The 17346-nt window shown below is 53.4% G+C and overlaps 1 protein-coding gene across 4 annotated transcripts in view; it reads right to left on the minus strand.

Moving 5' to 3' along the window:
- Positions 1–14865, minus strand: part of GAS7 (growth arrest specific 7) — a 206208-nt gene extending 191343 nt beyond the window's left edge. The window contains exon 1 of one of the 4 annotated variants that reach the window (XM_054511056.2): positions 14206–14865. In XM_054511056.2, coding sequence (XP_054367031.1) covers positions 14206–14388 — 183 coding nt within the window. In that variant the 5' untranslated portion in view covers positions 14389–14865. The remainder of the gene's footprint in view (positions 1–14205) is intronic. The other 3 variants (XM_045889855.3, XM_054511058.2, XM_045889856.3) reach the window with 3 other exon arrangements.
- Positions 14866–17346: the final 2481 nt, after the last annotated feature.

The raw sequence follows: 17346 nt of genomic DNA on the forward strand, positions 1-17346 counted from the left end.
TCCATGTTTACAGGCTGGTTAATCTGGCATGTGCTCCAGGATGAAACTCCCCTTAATTACCACCCTGTAGGTACAAGTCCAATCTTGGTCACACCCAGGAAGGTTTGCCGTACCCGGGGAGGGACCTCATGGGAGTGGATTTAGAAGACATTTCAAAATAAGAATTTCTGTTTAAGTCTGCGGCCTAAATACATACGATGACAAAGCTGAAGATCCTTCCCTACAAGGGTCACGATTCCTCGGGAAAGCACAGCTTTGGTGATGCTAGGCCTAGCAAAAAGGGACTTGGAGGAGCTAAGAGATAAAATCAGCCGTGGGCGCCTGGGTGGCTCAGATAGTTAAGGGTCTGCCTTCGGCTCAGTTCATGATCCCAGGGTCCTGGGATCGAGCCCCACGTCGGGCTCCCTGCTCAGCGGAAAGTCTGCTTCTCTCTCCCTCTCCCTCTCTCAAATAAATCACTTTAAAAAAAAATTGGGGGGGGCGCCTGGGGGGCTCAGTCAGTTAAGCGTCTGCCTTCAGCTCGGGTCATGGTCCCAGGGTCCTGGGATCGAGCCCCGCATCAGGCTCCCTGCTCGGCTCTCTCCCACTCCCCCTGCTTGTGTTCCCTCTCTCGCTGTGTAGCTCTCCGTCAAATAAATAAATAAAATCTTTAATAAAAAATAAAATAAATTTTTTTAATAAAATGAGTTAAGTGACAGAGACCAAAAGCCAGAAAGACAAGGTCACAGCCAGAAAGACAAGGTCACCGCCAGAAATGTGACCAAGAGGTTCCTTTCACTAAGAAAAAGCAAATAGTAATGACCAGCACTCTGGGTGATGGATGGGAAGCGAGAAACAGTGGGGGCCATCAGCGTATACGGAGTCCACACCACGCCACCTGAGTAGCATTTATGCCAAAGGAGACGGTTCTAACTTCCAACGATGCTCACATCCCCATTTCAAAGACAGGGAAACTGAGGTCCAAGGTCAGGTAATCAAGGCGCCCAAACAAACCCAGGTCTGTTCAGCCCTGAACAGTGTGACACCTGATTGCCTCCCGACATACTACCAACCAAAGGGGCGCTCCCAGTCTGGGATTCTAGGAGCGCCCCAAGAATCAAATCAGCCTGGAGGGAGGTTAATTTCCTCAACACCGGTTTCCTCTCTCCAGCAGGAAATAATAAAAGTTTGTTGCCCTTCATATACAAGGTGACAATCCTACTTCATGCACTCGGGAGTTACTTGCTCCCACCGCGGCGAGGCTGCCGGCCTGCACGAGGACACAGCAAAAAAGGAAGCTAGGTTGCATCCCAGAATTAAGTGGTAGCATTCCCCCATGGGAAGAAAAGCTTAAAAACATCGCAGAGGCCAGTCCTGAATGACCTTGTAAACAAAGCTAAGGCCTATTATATCGTAAAGGCAATGAGAAACCTACAAAAGGTCTTGTGTCTTGCATTCGCCTTTCCCTCATTGCAAGAAGAGCCTCTTGGGGGGCGGGGGGGGTGGGGGGTGCGTCCGGCGGCCAGAGACCCATCAGACCCAGGCAAGAAGCAATTCCTACTAATTAGCCCAGCCTCAGCAGCATCAACCATCAGGAGGTGGTTTCCAAATCAACTCCAAATGGCCCTCGGCCACAGGCTTACAGGCTTACTTGCTTGCACGCATAGGACCTGTGTCCTGAAACCAGCCCCCTTCCGAAAAAAGTGCTCGACAGACTTGCTACTCAAAGCATGTGCCCAAGACTAGCAGCAACAGCCTCCCCTGGGGGCCTGTGACTAAGGCAGAACCTCAGGCTCCATCCTAGGCCTTCTGAAAGCCAATCTGCATTTAATAAGACGCCAGGGCGGCCCAAAGGCCTTGACCACAGTACTTCATTCAACCAAACAGTCTTGCACTATGACCTCCAGGGGGCCCATGGGAAAAGGCCTCTCCCACCCGGCTACGGCCCCAGCAGGAGCCCCCAGCAGGCGGCATTCAACTTGGCATGATGCCCAGAGCTCAAGGGATGTCAACTCCATTTACAGAGTGTATACGAGGTGCCAGGGTTCCCCCAGGCTCTCCTGGAACCTCATGGGAGCCCCCCTAAAACTGAAAAAGCTCCCGCGGCTTGCCTGGGGGTCTCACAGGCAGCAAGGGCTGAGCCAGGACTTGAACCCAGAGCTGCCACACTCTTGGCCGGTATTCTGCAGGGTCCCCATGGTAGGGGGGTGGGGGCGGCCCTGCGCTTCTACCCCAGGCCCTGGAATGTGATCTGGGAGGTCCACCTGGGGGGTAGCTGCCGGGCACACATTCCAGCCCACAAACCAAACCGCACCAGGCATCCAGCATCCCCTGGGAACTGACACACTGCCTCAAGACAGGGAGGCCACACCCCTGCGAGATGTCACTCACCACAGTGTTCCCCAGCCTTTCCTCCTCCATAGCCAGCTCCTGGCCCTGCTCCCAACAAAGCGTTCCCGGGCGCCCCCTCCACCGCGTGAGGGAGGGACCCCTCTGGGCAAACAGGAACGCCGGCTACCACCCTCCCCACCCTCCCCATCCCACCTTTTTACCACCTCCCTCTCTCTATCCTCAGATTACATAGACTCAAAGAGGGGGGTCTCCTTCACAAGACTGTGTTCTTTCTAGTACCCTGGGCAGCCTATAATCCACTAAAAGAAGAAAACTTTTACAAAGGTAAACAAAACCCAATCTCATTCCAGGATTTCATAACGGCTTACAGGCAAACTTAAAGACCCCTTAGGTGACCCAAATGCTTTGCTACTTGGGACACCGGGGTGGCTGAGTCGGTTGAGCATCTACCTTCGGCTCAGGTCGTGATCTCAGGGTCCTGGGAACGAGCCCCGTGTGTCAGGGAGTCTGCTTCTCCCTCTCCCTCCCCTGCTTGTGCGCTCTCTCTCTCAAATAAATAAATAAACTCTTTAAAAAAAAAAAAAAAATGCTGGGGCGCCTGGGTGGCTCAGTCGTTGGGCTTCTGCCTTCAGCTCAGGTCATGATCCCAGGGTCCTGGGATCGAGCCCCACATCGGGCTCCCTGCTCAGCGGGAAGCCTGCTTCTCCCTCTCCCACTCACCCTGCTTGTGTTCCCTCTCCCGCTGTGTCTCTCTTTCAAATAAATAAATAAAATTAAGAAAAAAATGCTTTGCTACTCAAATTGTGGCCCACAACACCAACACTACCATCATCACTTGGGAGCTAGTTAGAAAATGCTAGCGTTGGAGGCCCAACCCCAGACCTACTGAATCAGAAATGACGTTGTACAGGTAGGTTCTAAGCATGTGCTGACATCAGAAGACAAGCTCTAGGTACTCAGACCCTCCTTTATAATATGAAAATAGGAGGAGGTTCCTGGCTGGCTCAGTCAGTGGAACACTCACGACTCGATCTCAGGGCTGTGAGTTCGAGCCCCACGCTGGCTGTCAAAATGGCTTAAAAAAAAAAAATAAAACTCTCTAAAAATAAATAAACACGTGAAAATATGAGACTGGAGTATCAGATTAGCGGGATCCCATGTTGAATGTGTCCTTGGTGATTAACAACACAACTTAGTTTTATTTTTCACTCTGAGCACAACAAAGCTTACAGCTATTTATCAAAAAAAATTTTCTTTTTTCTTTTGCTAAATGAGAACAGTAGACTCAAACTTCCTCTTTCTATTTCTAAATTGCATTAAGAATCAAAAACAAATGGGCTCAGTGACACTCTTCCCTGAGCCGCTGCTAAAATAAGGATCCTCTGTCATGATGAAATTAGGACAAGGGCTCGTTGCTGTAGAATTTTTAAAATATCATCTCTAAAGAGCTTTTACAACCTAATTAGTTTTTTGTTGCTGTTGTTGACTAATCCTGGAGTTCGCTGTGCATTTGACAAGCAAACGAGAAGGGAGGAGGGATTAAGGCATGGGAGACAGACCCATGGATGTGAAACACCCAGAAGTGTTTTCATTCCAACAGAACAAGTGTGAGGCTTAACTCTCTTAGGTCACCTGTCAGAGTCACCCTGCAGGGGACAGCACATCCCTAAGGTCTCCCCAAAGAGGACCCACTAACCTCAGCTCCCTGGCTCGGCTGTAGCTCACGGAGCCCTGTGGACAGCTGACCCAGAGTAGGTGCTCAAATATAAATGTTTAGGTTTTGGTGAACCAGAAACTGTGACAGATGTATTGACCACAAAGAAAAAAGAAATCATAGGAAGTCTGGGGGTCGGGAAATGATCGCATTTGTCCAAAACGCATAGGTAAAGTATCTATTCCTGTGCCCAGCAGAGTGCTAGATGGCAGGATAGCTTGGAGAAGGCGACAGCAGCTTTGCAAGAACGGTAAGAGTTCATCCTGGCTCTGAGGAGCTAGGGCGACCTGATAAGGTCTGCAATGTGATGAAGACCCTGCAGCCATGGGAGCTTGTCAGACACGCAGCACCTCGAGCCCCCTTGCAGGCCTACAGAGCCAGGATCTGCAACCAACAAGACCCAGGGAATGCATTTTGAGAACCTTGCTCTAGAAGCACTGGATTCAGTCTTGAGGAGCACAGCTGAAGGTATGACCAGAAAATACTGAGCCTGAGACAGGGTAGAAACTAGGGCATCCTCCCAGAGTGAGAGCATGTCCACATATATTCAGCATGCTCCTTTCCTCCTGAGCACATGGTAGGACGGCGACCTACCACATTAGGTGTGCTTTGGTCAATGAAGTATGAGCACAAGTATCATATGTCGCTTCTGGGCAGAAGCTTTAGGGACCAGATACTGTTTGACATGATCACCAGCAAGATTGCAGACAGTGGTGGCTCCTTCATCCTGGATCCTGGAGGGTCTCGTGGCCCCAAACCAACTTGCAACAGACGTGCAGCCTGAGAAGGAAGCAAACCTAGGTTGTTTTACTCACCGAGAGCAGGGGGTTGTTTGTCACAGAAGCATATCCTAACCCATCCTGACTGATACAGCACATAGCCCACGATGCCCGCATTTTTCTCAGAACACTTCTGCGACTCCCCATTGAGAAATGCTCAGATGCATCACTACCAGTGGGTAGGACTTCTCAAAAACCCCGAACAGCATCACCTAATTCAACGACCCTCTTCGCTCTTCAGACTTCACTCTGCCAATTCCCTTATTTTCTCCTTTCCAGATTGCCTTGTGTATTTATGCTTTTATCTTATTGTGCCGTATGCTTTTTGGTAAGCTGCTTTAAATCCTCTTTGCAACAAGGTGATAGACAGATAGTCACACGTACAGATATACCAGACTTGGCTCCAAATGAATTTTGGCTGTTTCCAAAAAAAAAAAAAAAAGAAAGAAAGAAAAGAAAAGAAATCAAAACCACCCCTCCTCCCCCAAAAGACAAAGATTTGCTATCACTGAGGATGTTTAAAAGAACGTGGCCCTGGGCCAGCAAATATTCCTCCAACCTGTTCTCTCCACGAAAGGATACTTACAGAATGCATGGTACACACAGTCCCTGCTTTTAGAAAGCAATTCATTCCTGGACACACCATCTCTTTTTGCTTTGTCATAAGGCGAGATATGAAGTACGCTAACTCCACGAAACATTTAGCATCATTGACCAAATTCTTTATTTTTTTTTTATTCTTATGTTAATCCCCATAAAATTCTTTATTTTTTTAAATCCAGCTTCAATATAGTTATTGAGCCCCTTCTGCTTATCTGACCTCGTGCTAAGCACAAGTAAGACTTATTTTAACCAGTTCATCCTGGTTGGAAATGTTGTGGCCAAATTATGCTCGAGTATTAGAAACGGTGCTGCCGCGGGATTCCTGGCACCCACAGCCTGCCCATCAGATGCTTCCTGAGCCCAAATTTCTAGAAATGGAATTGCTAGATCAGAGGGCATGAATTTTGTAAAGGTTTTTTTTTTTTATATAAAGATTTTTATTTATTTATTTGACAGAGACAGACACAGTGAGAGAGGGAACACAAGCAGGGGGAGTGGGAGAGGGAGAAGCAGGCTCCCTGCAGAGCAGGGAGCCCGATGCGGGACTCGATCCCAGGATCCTGGGATCATGACCTGAGCTGAAGGCAGTCACTTAACCAACTGAGCCACCCAGGCGCCCTATTGTAAAGGTTTTTAAAGTATATTGCCCAATTACCCTCCAGGGAGGGACGCCTGGTTGGCTCAGTCGGTTGGGCATCTGCCTTCGGCTCAGGTCATGATCCCAGGGTCTGGGGATTGAGTCCCACGTCAGGCTCCTTGTTCAGTGGGGAGCCTGCTTCTCCCTCTGCCTGCCGCTCTCCCTTCTTGCACTCTCTCCCTCTGACAAATAAATAAATAAAATCTTAAAAAAAAAAAAAAATACCCTCCAGGGAGCCTAGGACAATTTTCCTACACCACTCCTTGCCAATGCTCATTCTTTTTTAATTTTGACAGTTTTCATTAAAGCAAGTATCTTTTTAAAAGTGTGCCACTCTTTGGGGCACCTGGGTGGTCCAGCTGGAAGAGCATGCAGCTCTTGATCTCGGGATCATGAGTTCGAGCCCCATGTTGGGTATGGACATGGCTTCCCATTCTTTGATTACTAGGGAGACTGAATACGCTGATGACTTTGCCTATCGTTTATTATCAAGTGACCACCCAAGGTCTTTGCCCATTCTCATATGGATGTGATCCTCTGTTTTTGTTTTCATAATTTATAAGAGCACTTTCTGCATTAAGGATATTAACTTTTTCCCGATTCGTATTTGCCTTTGCCTCTTGTTTTTAAGGAAGAGGTCTCTGGTGGCAGAATGGACGGATGATTCACAGATAAGGAGAAGACAGTAGGAAAAGGGTATCACCACCAACCTGCAAGAGGTGAGCCCCACCCCCAGAGTCAACCCACCAGCAAGTGCTTTTGACTCGACCAGCACAATATACTCCAGATCCACCCACTTCTCACCATCTCCACTGCCACCTTCCTACCCTCTTCACGGCCGGTCTCCACACCACAGCCCAGATGAGCTTGCCAAAACAAATCAGAGCGCGCCCTCCCCTGCCATCAAACCACGGGCTTTCTGCGGCACTTGGAGAACTATCCACCAACTACGAAAAAGAAGGGATAATTATGCAATGTGCCGCAACGAATCTCTACGAGGGCAATCATGTTGCCATATAGAAATCAGATTAGCATGTTGACCGCCTTAACCTTACACAAGGTCGTGTATCAAATGGGCTCTTTTTTTTTTTAAGATTTTATTTATTTATTTGACAGAGAGAGACACAGCGAGAGAGGGAACACAATGGGCCCTATTTTTAAAAACCTTTAGAAGCTTGAAGTCAGCCAGGGTGGGAGTGTTGATACCCCAGAAATGCAAAGCTGGGGGAAAGAGCAAGAAATCCCAAATTATTTCACAGTACATTTCTTCTACTGTGCAGAATATTATAGCCTCTTATAGAAAAATAAAGTTTTATATACAAATATATGTATATATAGTGAGGAGGGCAGTGGGTACAACAACAAATATCTAGATATCCTGCCTCTCTGTCACATCCCCACCTCTCTTGCCCCTGCTCACTGCTTTCTAGAATATTCTGGGTCTCGCAAATGTATCACACATATACCCCTCTTGAAGGTTATTTGCATTCGTGGTGCCCTCTGCCTCAAATCACTTCTCCCCAGATACTCACATGGCTCTGCATCATCCAGATCTCTGCTCAGGTATCACCTCCTCAGAGAAGCTTCCCTGACGGTCTTATCGAACCCCCTCCTGCACCCCACACCCCACTCCACCACAGTCCCCTGTTTTATTGGCCCCACGGTACTTAAAACTTATTTTTTTCTAGTGTACCCTCTCCCCAGCTAAGTGTAAGCTTCTCTTCTGTGTCTGTCACTACCTCCCCGCCAGGACTTAACCAAAGAGCTCACAGCCCATCCTAGACACTCAGGGTTTGTTGAAATGAATGAGTGATCGACTTCTGAACTTCTAAACTACATACAGCCCATAAGCTAAGGACGCCTTTTACATCTTTAAAGGGTTGAAAACAAAGCCAAAGAAGAAGAACACCGCTAGGGCCCAAGAAAACTGTAACAAAGTGAAATCTCGGTATCTATAAATAAAGTTTTATTGGAACTCAACCACACCCATTGGTTCTCGGATCGTCTATGGCGGCTTCGCACTCCAACGGCAGAGCTGAGTAGCTGTGACAGAGCCCATATGGGGCACTTTCATGGCTTCTCACTGCTTCTGGCACTCGGCAAATCCCAGCAACGCAGCTGTAACTCCACTTTGCCTCTTGGCCCGCAAAACCAAAAATGTTTCCTAGCCCTTGACAGAAAAAGGATGCCAGCGCGTGAAGGAGGAGAAGTCTCTGAGAAATGTTTCTAAGGGAGAGCAGAGAAGCCTCGCTAACTGAACGAACAGAAGAGAAGGTTAGGGGCGCCTGGGAGGCTCAGTCGGTGAAGCGTCTGCCTTCGGCTCAGGTCTTGATCTCAGGGTCCTGGGTTCGAGTCCCGTATCAGGTTCCCTGCTCAGCAGGGAGCCTGCTTCTCCCTCTCCCTCTGCAGCTCCCCCTGCTTGTTCTCTCTCTCTCTGTCAAATAAATAAATAAAATCTAAAAAAAAACAAAAAACAGCAAAAAAAACACACATACATCTTTATCAGATGGGAGACAGGGGAGACATGAAGGGTGCAGGGAGGAGGCAGTTAGTCCTCAGGAACCCACAAAAACCCCTCACAAGTCCATACACCTGTTGCACCTAGCCCCTCCACGCGGTCACTGTGTGCTCTGATCCCAGCAAAGGACAAGCCAGACCCCCCGCCGGCCACCCTTTCTCCTTCTCTCCACAGGCGTCAACACCACCCCCAAGTCTCACCACTGCAGGGAGAGAGGAATACACTAATTTTGCAATCAAGTAGAAGGCGGGGTGGGGGATCAGTCCTGGCATTCTGTTAGAAAGCCTGTCGTAAGCTGCCTCGCCACCACGAGCAATCAGGGAGCCAACTGCTGAGAAACCACGTCCCCCAAAGCAGCCACACAGGGGTACAGGGCTTCCTGGTCTACAACCCTCTCCTTCCTCCGGGCAAGCGGGGTCCCAGCACCTGTGCTCTCCAATGAGGTCAGTCAGACCGTCGGATGAGAGCTGGCTTTTTTCCCAGGCTGGGAGAGCCCAGGAAGGTCAGCATCTCATTCACGTTCCTAGGTGGTAATGGGCAGCAGGGATTCACGTGGTGGTGAACACATGTCAGGGATTCCTGCCGACTTGTTGCTAAGGGAACTTTTGAGAAGATGCCCTGAATCCATAGAATCCGTAAGCCCTGCCCACCGCTTTGAAGTCCTGGGGAGTGGCCACTTGACCAGAGATGGGCACAGCAGCCGACAGGGGGAGGCTCTCCCGAGCGGAGGCGGGCAGAGGGGTGAGCTGAAGGTAGATTTTCAAATAGCAGGAGCTGTTGGGGGCCGCGGCCCCCAAATCAAAGGGCACAATGACTTAGTGGCGATGGCAGAAAGCCTGTTGGGTCTCTTCGGTCACGGTCACATCCTCTGGGCGCCCCCAGCCCTCCCTCGTTACCGCTTTGTGAACAGAGCTGAAAACTGCCTTAAAGAAAAATCCTGCTGTGAGGGACAAGGTCACACCCACCTTAGGTAATTCTCACGTTCCAGAACTGAAAAGTCCGGGATTAAAATCAATTTGGGCAACGTAGCAAGCAGCTACTAGGTGTCAGGCAGCTCGGATACACTGTGTCTATTCATCACCAGCACCAAAGAGCCCCCCCACCCCCACCACCCACCCAAAAAGGCTGGCCTGCCATGCCAATGGCCCAGTGGACAGACCCAGGCTTTAGGGACAGGAAAATCTGGTTTCAAAATTGGCTGCAACATTGATCAGGTGGCCTTTATGAAGAAATCCCCGGCATCTTAAAAAGAGAGAGAGAAAGAGAGAATCTCCTCTGAGGATGGCAATGGAGAATTTTCTAGCAGAACAACAGCCAAGTCCCCTGCACTTTACCTCCCTCTGGGGGCTGTCTCTCTCTCTCTCGTCAGTCTGGGGTAACACCATTTCCTCTCTAATGGATCCCTGTCCCAGATGTGTTCTGCCTACCCTTCTGCAAAAGGGCCCGCGATGCACCTGTTTCCACACCTGTATCCACACCTGTAGGCACCTTCCTCCCACACAGAATCCCAACTGGTCTTGTGACTCACTTTGCCAATAAAATGGGCCAGAAGGGATGTGCCAATTCTGAGCCCAAGCCTCAAGGAGGCCTGGCAATTTGCACTTTGCATTCCTGGAAGCCAGCCACTGTGGAAAATCTCAAACTCCCTGCTAAAGAGGAAGGCCACGTGGAAGGGCCCTGGAGGATATAAGACGCCATGCAGAGAGAAAGGCCCCCCCCTTGGAAGAACACCAAGGCACCAGACATGGGAGTGAAGACACCATTTTGGAATTGCAGGCCAGCTCTGCCTCGGGGACCCCAGCCCCCGCCATCATCTGACTGCAAATGCATGACAGACGCCGAGACAGACCAACAGAAGAACCACCCAGCGGAGCCCGTCGACCCACAGCGACGTGTGAGGTAATAGGAAATGGGTGTTTTGCAACACGGAGTCTTGGGGTGGCCTGTTCCACAGGAATAGATGAAACATCGTTCCTCAATAATCCACAGCCCAGCCCAGCTCCCCAGCTCCGCAACTCTCTCTCACAGCCACACCTTGAAGGTTCCGGCAGCACATCACGTGAACCCAAAATGGGAGAACAGAAGGTGGAGAGAAGGAGACCGGGTTCAAGGGTGACCCCCTGCAGCCTCCCAGTTCTGCTGGCAAACAGGGTCCCACTGTTAGCGCCTCTGAGGTCTACACCCCACAGCCAGATGGTGGCTTCTAAGAACAGCACCTAAGTCAAGGAAAGCTCTGTTGTGTTTGCATTCCAATCTTATTTACCCCCAGAATTATTATTTCCCAAAAGCTCGGGGCGGGGGGGGGGGGGGGTTCTGCGGATGCCTTCCAGTATCTTCCAGGTCCCAAATTTCTTTTCTCCATTCAAGGTTAAGAGCAGCTCACCGGGAATTCCTGGCCCTCCACCCAGCAGACCTGCCCAGCCATGGGGTTCCCTCCTCCTGGTGCTGCTCTCCTCCTCTGGGAAGCTCCACCATCCCCTGAGGAGCCCAGACCCTTGCGGCCAGGCCTTGGCCCCACCAGGGTTCCACCCCCCCTTCTCCCCCTTGGGCTCACGATTTCCTGGAAGCCGCTTTCTGGAAGCCAAGGATATGCTGTACCCTTCTACCATTTCCTTGGAGGCCTGACCCAACAGATTCCCCCCCAGGGAGCCAGAACCAGAATCTCCCCGAGCCGGCCCCTCCCCGGGGGTTGGCTGGCCTCCAAGGCAGACCTCTCAGCCCTGTCAAGAGTTAGCTCCCAGCTCCCCTCCGTGGGGTATGCTTCTGGCAAAGCCAGGGCCTCTCAGTTCCCCTTTCTTCATACGAACGAGAAAGAAATCCTCAGGGAGTATCCATTTTGCATACCCTGCTCTCGACCGGTAGCACCCTTCCGCCGAGATGGGGCTTCTCGGTATCACTCTTTCCACCAGGGAGCCAAAGGTCCGCAGCACCCAGCTGTGCCCCCCACCATCGCACTCCTCCCCCAGGAGGCTGGTGCTGTCCATTCTGTCGGGACCTGTCTCCCCAACTGCTCCCCTGGCCTTCTGATCTCCACGCCCCCAGCAGGCTCCAGGGCCAGGCACCTGCTGGCCCACCGCCCATGAGCTTGTCCACATCCAGGCCCCTTGTCCAGCTTCCTGGGTGCTGCAACAACTTCTAGCCTTGATGAACACCCGGCCTTGATGAACTTCTCCAGACTCCTGATTTCATAAACTGGCCGGCCAGCCCACCACCAGCGACTCCCTTGGGAGCTCTGCATTGTCGCCTGACCCAGTCTGGCTTTGAGGACTCACCCCATTCCAAGGGACCCTACCCACATATCCTCCGGCCCTCAGCCTGCGCATCCAGCCTGCTCACCGACGAGGTTCCCAGACACAGAGGGCCTGATCTCCGATCTCCCGATCCTGCCTCTGGAAACTGCACCTGCCTTGACCCTGAAAAGTCCCAGGGCTCAGGCCCAGCCCGGCCTCCACCCGCGGGAAAGCCAGCAGCCTTCCTGTGAAAGCAACCTTCAGGGTCAGCAGGAGAGATGCTGCAGGTGGGAAGGAGCAGGGCTTTCAACGCAGCCCCCGTGTGCAGCCTAGCCTCCCCTTCGGGATTCGGTCACCAGCACGCTGACCTGGAGGGCCGCACCTGCCCTTCGCCACAAGGATCCAGACCTTTCCCTCACTTGCCTTTTAGCACTTGAGCCCACGCTGCCGTACTTAAAACAGATGCAGTCACAGAGGGTAACGTTCAGCCATCTGAGCCGCTGAGCCAATATGCAAGCATTACCCCTGGGGCAACTGCCTTCAGCTCTCAAGCTTGCCTGGGAGATGGGGATGGTGCCTTCCCCTTCACAGAGCGGTCAGGGGACCCGGCGCCTAGTAGGTGCTCAAGAAATGGAAGCCCCTCCCAGCGGTAGGGCTCCCACAGATGGGCCCTTCGGGAGCACATCACCTTTGGGAGTTGGTCTGAAAGCCCCTCACTAAGCACCAAAGATCTCCTAAGCTTGTACTCGCGACAGGCCGGTGACTGATCTACCCAAGACTGTCCCAGAGGATCACTCTGCTTGTCTCCTGGGTCTGGTTCACCCTCCCTTTCCCAGAGGAAAAAGCAGAGCCTGTCCCCTCTTGCGAACACAGCCTACCAACCCACCAGCCTCGCCCCCACCCAAAACACAGCTGGCTGCGTCCAGCCAGGGATGCTCCTCACCGGACAGACAGCCAACTGCCAAATTTCCACATCAGGATTTCCTGGAAAAAGTGTGGCCACCAGAGACTGAAACAGGAGTCTCTCCCACGGCTCCTGAGCCAGAAACCAGGAGGCTGCAGGTCCTCCTAAGAAGCGATACACTTGCTTTCTTGCACATCTGAATCCCGGGAAAGGAACCGGGGACGCTGAGGGACCCACCTGAGCCTGTCCGACGAACGCACGTTTCTCAAAACACAGAACCACGAGGGTTCTGGAACCTACTCTTTTGCCAGGCCACGAAATCTCTTGCAGCCTAAATTTTGCTCAAATGCTAGTAACCCATTTAGGGGGGATTTTGTACCTCTAGGAGGCCAGGCTCTCATTCTGGTACTATTCCCATAGGATATTTCTCAGCAAACTCACCCATAATCACTTAGCCCCATCCATCTATCCTTCTTTTTTTCTTTCTATCCTTTTTTTTTTTTTCTTTGAGTCCCACCCAGCAATTTCTCTCGAAACTTGCTACTCCGTTCTTTGTGAAGTAGGTCAGGGGTCAAATTATAAATACATTCAGCCTCGGTGATTTGGGAGGTGTTTCTGCAGAACGTTTGATATACAGCTAACACAGTTGTGGGTAAACCGCCCATTGAAGTCTGTACAACGATCCTGGGGTTGGGCAGCTTTTTACGAAAGGGGATGTCCTACGAGGTCACTCCTCCACCCTCCCCCGCCCCCACGGACTTTTGAAACTTCGGAGCCCACTCCGGCTGTGACCATGAGCTCAGCGATTAGAGGACAGGGAGGCCTCCCAACTGTCACCCAGACAATAAACAGCCAGCCGACTTGGCTCAGCAGGTCCTGTGCAGTCCTGGGGGCAGGCCAGAACCCCAGGAACAGGCCACGCTTAGGCTCTGGACCTTAGCCGGGGGAAGCTGGACCAGGGGAGGGGCGCTGCGGCACCCCTGGCTCGGGCTGGTGGCCAGCCAGACTCAGCTGACCAGCAAGTGGGCGGCTCGAGGCGGCCAGGCAGCCTGAGCCGGGGCAGCACGACCGTCCACGGGTCGGCAGGCTCCGGGCTCCGGGGCCCGATCGATGCCACTTTTTTTCCAATCCCGATCTTCGGCGCCGGACTCCTCAGCCCTCGGCCGGCCCGTGCCACCGCCTGGAGCGCGCCCGCCGGCTCCAGAACTCGCACAGGCAACAAGTTCTCCGTCCTCAGGGCGGCCACGATGTGCTCGGGAGGCCCGGCGCGGGGGGGCGCTCCGGGGGCGATCCCCGCGCTGCCCCGCCCGGAGGGGCGCCCGCTGCCTCCGCCGCCCGCAGGGTCGGGCGCGCAGCGGCTGGGCCCCGCCGGCCCCGCGGCGCCCCTGGGACAGGGGCGGCTCCGGCACCCCCGGGGCGGGCAACAGGTACGCGGGCGCGCCGAGCAGCGCAGCCCCGGGTCTTCCGGCCCCCGGCGCTCGCCCCTTACCTCCAGCAACTGCACGTAGCTCGCCGGGAACCAGCCGCGGAGCCCGTCCTCCTTCTCGCCTTCCCACCAGCCGCCGTCCGGGACCTGCAGCAGCGTGATCAGCTCGCCCGCGGCGAAGCGCAGCCCCTGGCCGTGCCGCTCCCCGGAGAACGGGTACAGGGTCCGGCAGCGGGCGCCGGACATGGCCTTGGCGCCCGGGCTCACAGCGCAGCCTGCATCCCTGCCGAGCCCCGCGGGCTGGGCAGCGGCTCCGCGGGGCCCCAGGCGCCCGGCGCTCCGGGCTCCCGCGCTCTGGGCGCGCGCCGTCTCGGGGTGCGCGGGGGGTCCCCGGCCAGGCGGGGGACGCGCGCTCCGCGCAGGGCAGCGGAGGCTCGCAGGCTTCGCGGAGCGAGCGGCGACGCCCCCGGGCCGGCAGCTCGCAGATCCAGCTCCGGGCTGGGGGGCGGGGCTCAGGGGGAGGAGACCCAGGCGCCGCGGGCTCCGGAGACAACTTCCCGGGGACGCGGAGCGCGGGCTGCGGCCGCGAGGGCCGGCCGGAGCCGGGGCCGCCCGGGCGCGCGGAAATGCGCAGCTCCCGGGGGAGGTGGGCTCCGGCGCATCGCCCGCCGGGGGCCCGGCTCGGCGGCGAGGGAGCGAGCGGCCGGGCGTCCGCGGAGCGGGGCGGGCGGCCGGGGGGCCGAGCGGGGACTCGCGCCGAGGCGAGGGGGCGGGAGGGGGCTGGGCCAGGGCGGCCACGCCCGCCGAGGGCTGGGCGCTCCCTCGCCGAGGGGGCAGGTCGCTGGGGAGGGGTCTCGCGCTCACACCCCCGCCTCCGAAAGCCGCTGGAACAGAAACGCCCTTCTGTGCGGGCTTTGTGGGTCCGGTGGGTGCCTGTGGCCGCCACTGTCGGGCTTGAACCTGGGGTTGAACTGGACTCACCGGAAACTGAACAATGGGTGAAGGACAGGTTTGAAGCCTGGCGCCAGGGCCGGGAGGCCGGGTGGCTGTGCGTTACGCTGGAGGGACCGAGCGGGAGGAGACGGAGTTGGGAGCAGGCCGATGAGGATAAATGGCGGGGGGGGGGGGGGGGGGGGGAGGAACAGCCCCCACCGCTTTGCATGCAAAGGGGAGGCCGGCCCCCGGGTACCAGTCCTCCTGCAGTCCAGGCCGGCCAGGCTCTAGAGGTCTGCACTCATTTACTCAGTCAACAAACCGTGGGGGGCTGCCACACCTTCCATGCCGTGAGCCAGGTACCTACAAAGATCATCTGGACAGGTGCCTGCTCTCCAGGGACCAGAGGACCTGGATGCCGAAGAAACGACCTTGAACCGAGGCTTTAGAAGTAAAAGAAAGTGGATGTCTTCGTTAGCCTCCTCTAAAGGAAAACTTCAAGTCTTATTTCCTAAGCTGTAAATAGCTGGACCCTTTAATCTCTCTGCGTGCTTCACATGGCCTCCCCTTAGATCCTGCTCAGTAATCTTCCTTGGCTCCCTGTTGCCTATTAAATTAAGTACAGACTTCTCAGCCTGTGCCCTTCAGACTCTCTACAATACCTCCCCTAGCCTCATCTCTCATGGTGTTTGCCTGGATACCTCCCTTACAAAACCAGTCTGGCTGGGCTACAAGCGCCTTAAGATCTTGCCTTAAGGGTGGGCTGGGCTACAAGAGCCTTAAGATCTTCCAGTGGTTTTCAATCCTGGCTGCACATTAGAATCACCTGAGTAACTTTTTTAGATGCTGGTGCCCTGGCCCACCCAAGCTTTGGAAAATCCACCTTGAGCCAGTCTGCATTTAAGCCGTTTTACCTTGAACCGCCTCAGCCTGGCCTCCGGCCACGGGCAAGCAGACAAATGCAGATTGCTTATAATAGCCCATCGATTGCAAATGCACAAACCCTTGCTTGGCTAGAAACGGGGAAACAAACTCTGGACCACAGTCATCACCACGGGGCGTCGCTTAAAGCAGAGCTGCAAAATTTGATATAGGGGGGCACCTGGGTGGCTCAGTCGTTGGGCTTCTGCCTTCGGCTCAGGTCATGATCCCGGGGTCCTGGGATCGAGTCCCGCATCGGGCTCCGTGCTCCGCAGGGAGCCTGCTTCTCCCTCTCCCACTCCCCCTGCTTGTGTTCCCTCTCTCGCTGTGTCTCTCTCTGTCAAATAAATAAAATCTTAAAATTAAAAAATTGATATAGGAATCAGTCGCTAAAAGTAACTGACCTAATCAGTTACAAGGGCCTCAAATTCCTTGTATCGGGAAGGATATGTGACTGTTAGCAGACTGACCCCAGGTTTCATATCTGATGATAAGGCCCAACTCAATTTAGGACAGCCAGTCCAGAGCCTTCTTGCAACTCCGAATCTTCCATGGTGTCTGTTAGCCACCTGGGACCCGGTTTGGCTTTTGAGAAATCTCAGCCTACAGGGCATCCCAAACATTCCAGCTCCAAGTGACCTGCCCCAGATGATTCTGCAGCACCAAGATTGATAATGGCTCGCTGGTTGATACCTAAGGTCAGTCTGGGCAGAATTGACTGGCCTAGCAGTCAGGGGAACTCCTGTCCCTGATCTCTTATTCATGAAGTAACTCGGACAACACCAGAATCCAGTAGCTGGAATATGGGACTTGAGATGGTTAAACGCAGTCAGTAGCTCAGTGTGTCCTCTCTGGCCTCCCTGTACTCAAACCTCAGCTCTGCCACTTTCTAGCTGTGTGCCCTTGGGCAACTAACTCAACCTCTCTGAGCTTCATTTTCCTCACCATTAGAAGATGGTAGGAATGTCTGTATCATTGTTTTTAAGAGGATTAAATAAGTAAAAATGTAAACTATGCCAATATCTGGCATATTAAGTACTCAAATATTAGCAGTTATTATCGATCTAGTCCAATGGTCCTGGTTGTTTATTATCTGACACTTTTTTCGAACTAAGGTTTCCAAGGCAATAATAAGTGGGAACTTTTATCTTTGGGATGCCATAAATGTTAAAGAAACACACTCTGGGTTTCTGTTTTCTCACAGGATCTTGAAGGAAAGATGAGTTTCTCTCTCATCTATTATCCCTCTCCCTTCCTCCTCCCCTGATCTTTTTTTTTTTTTAAGATTTTATTTATTTGTTAGAGAGAGAGCGTGAACACAAGCAGGGGGAGTGGCAGGCAGAGGGAGAA

Source organism: Mirounga angustirostris, unplaced genomic scaffold (genome assembly GCF_029215605.1).
Source record: "Mirounga angustirostris isolate CCGP_5_RB_7025 unplaced genomic scaffold, mMirAng1.0.hap1 SCAF_17, whole genome shotgun sequence".
NCBI classification, from domain to species: domain Eukaryota; kingdom Metazoa; phylum Chordata; class Mammalia; order Carnivora; family Phocidae; genus Mirounga; species Mirounga angustirostris.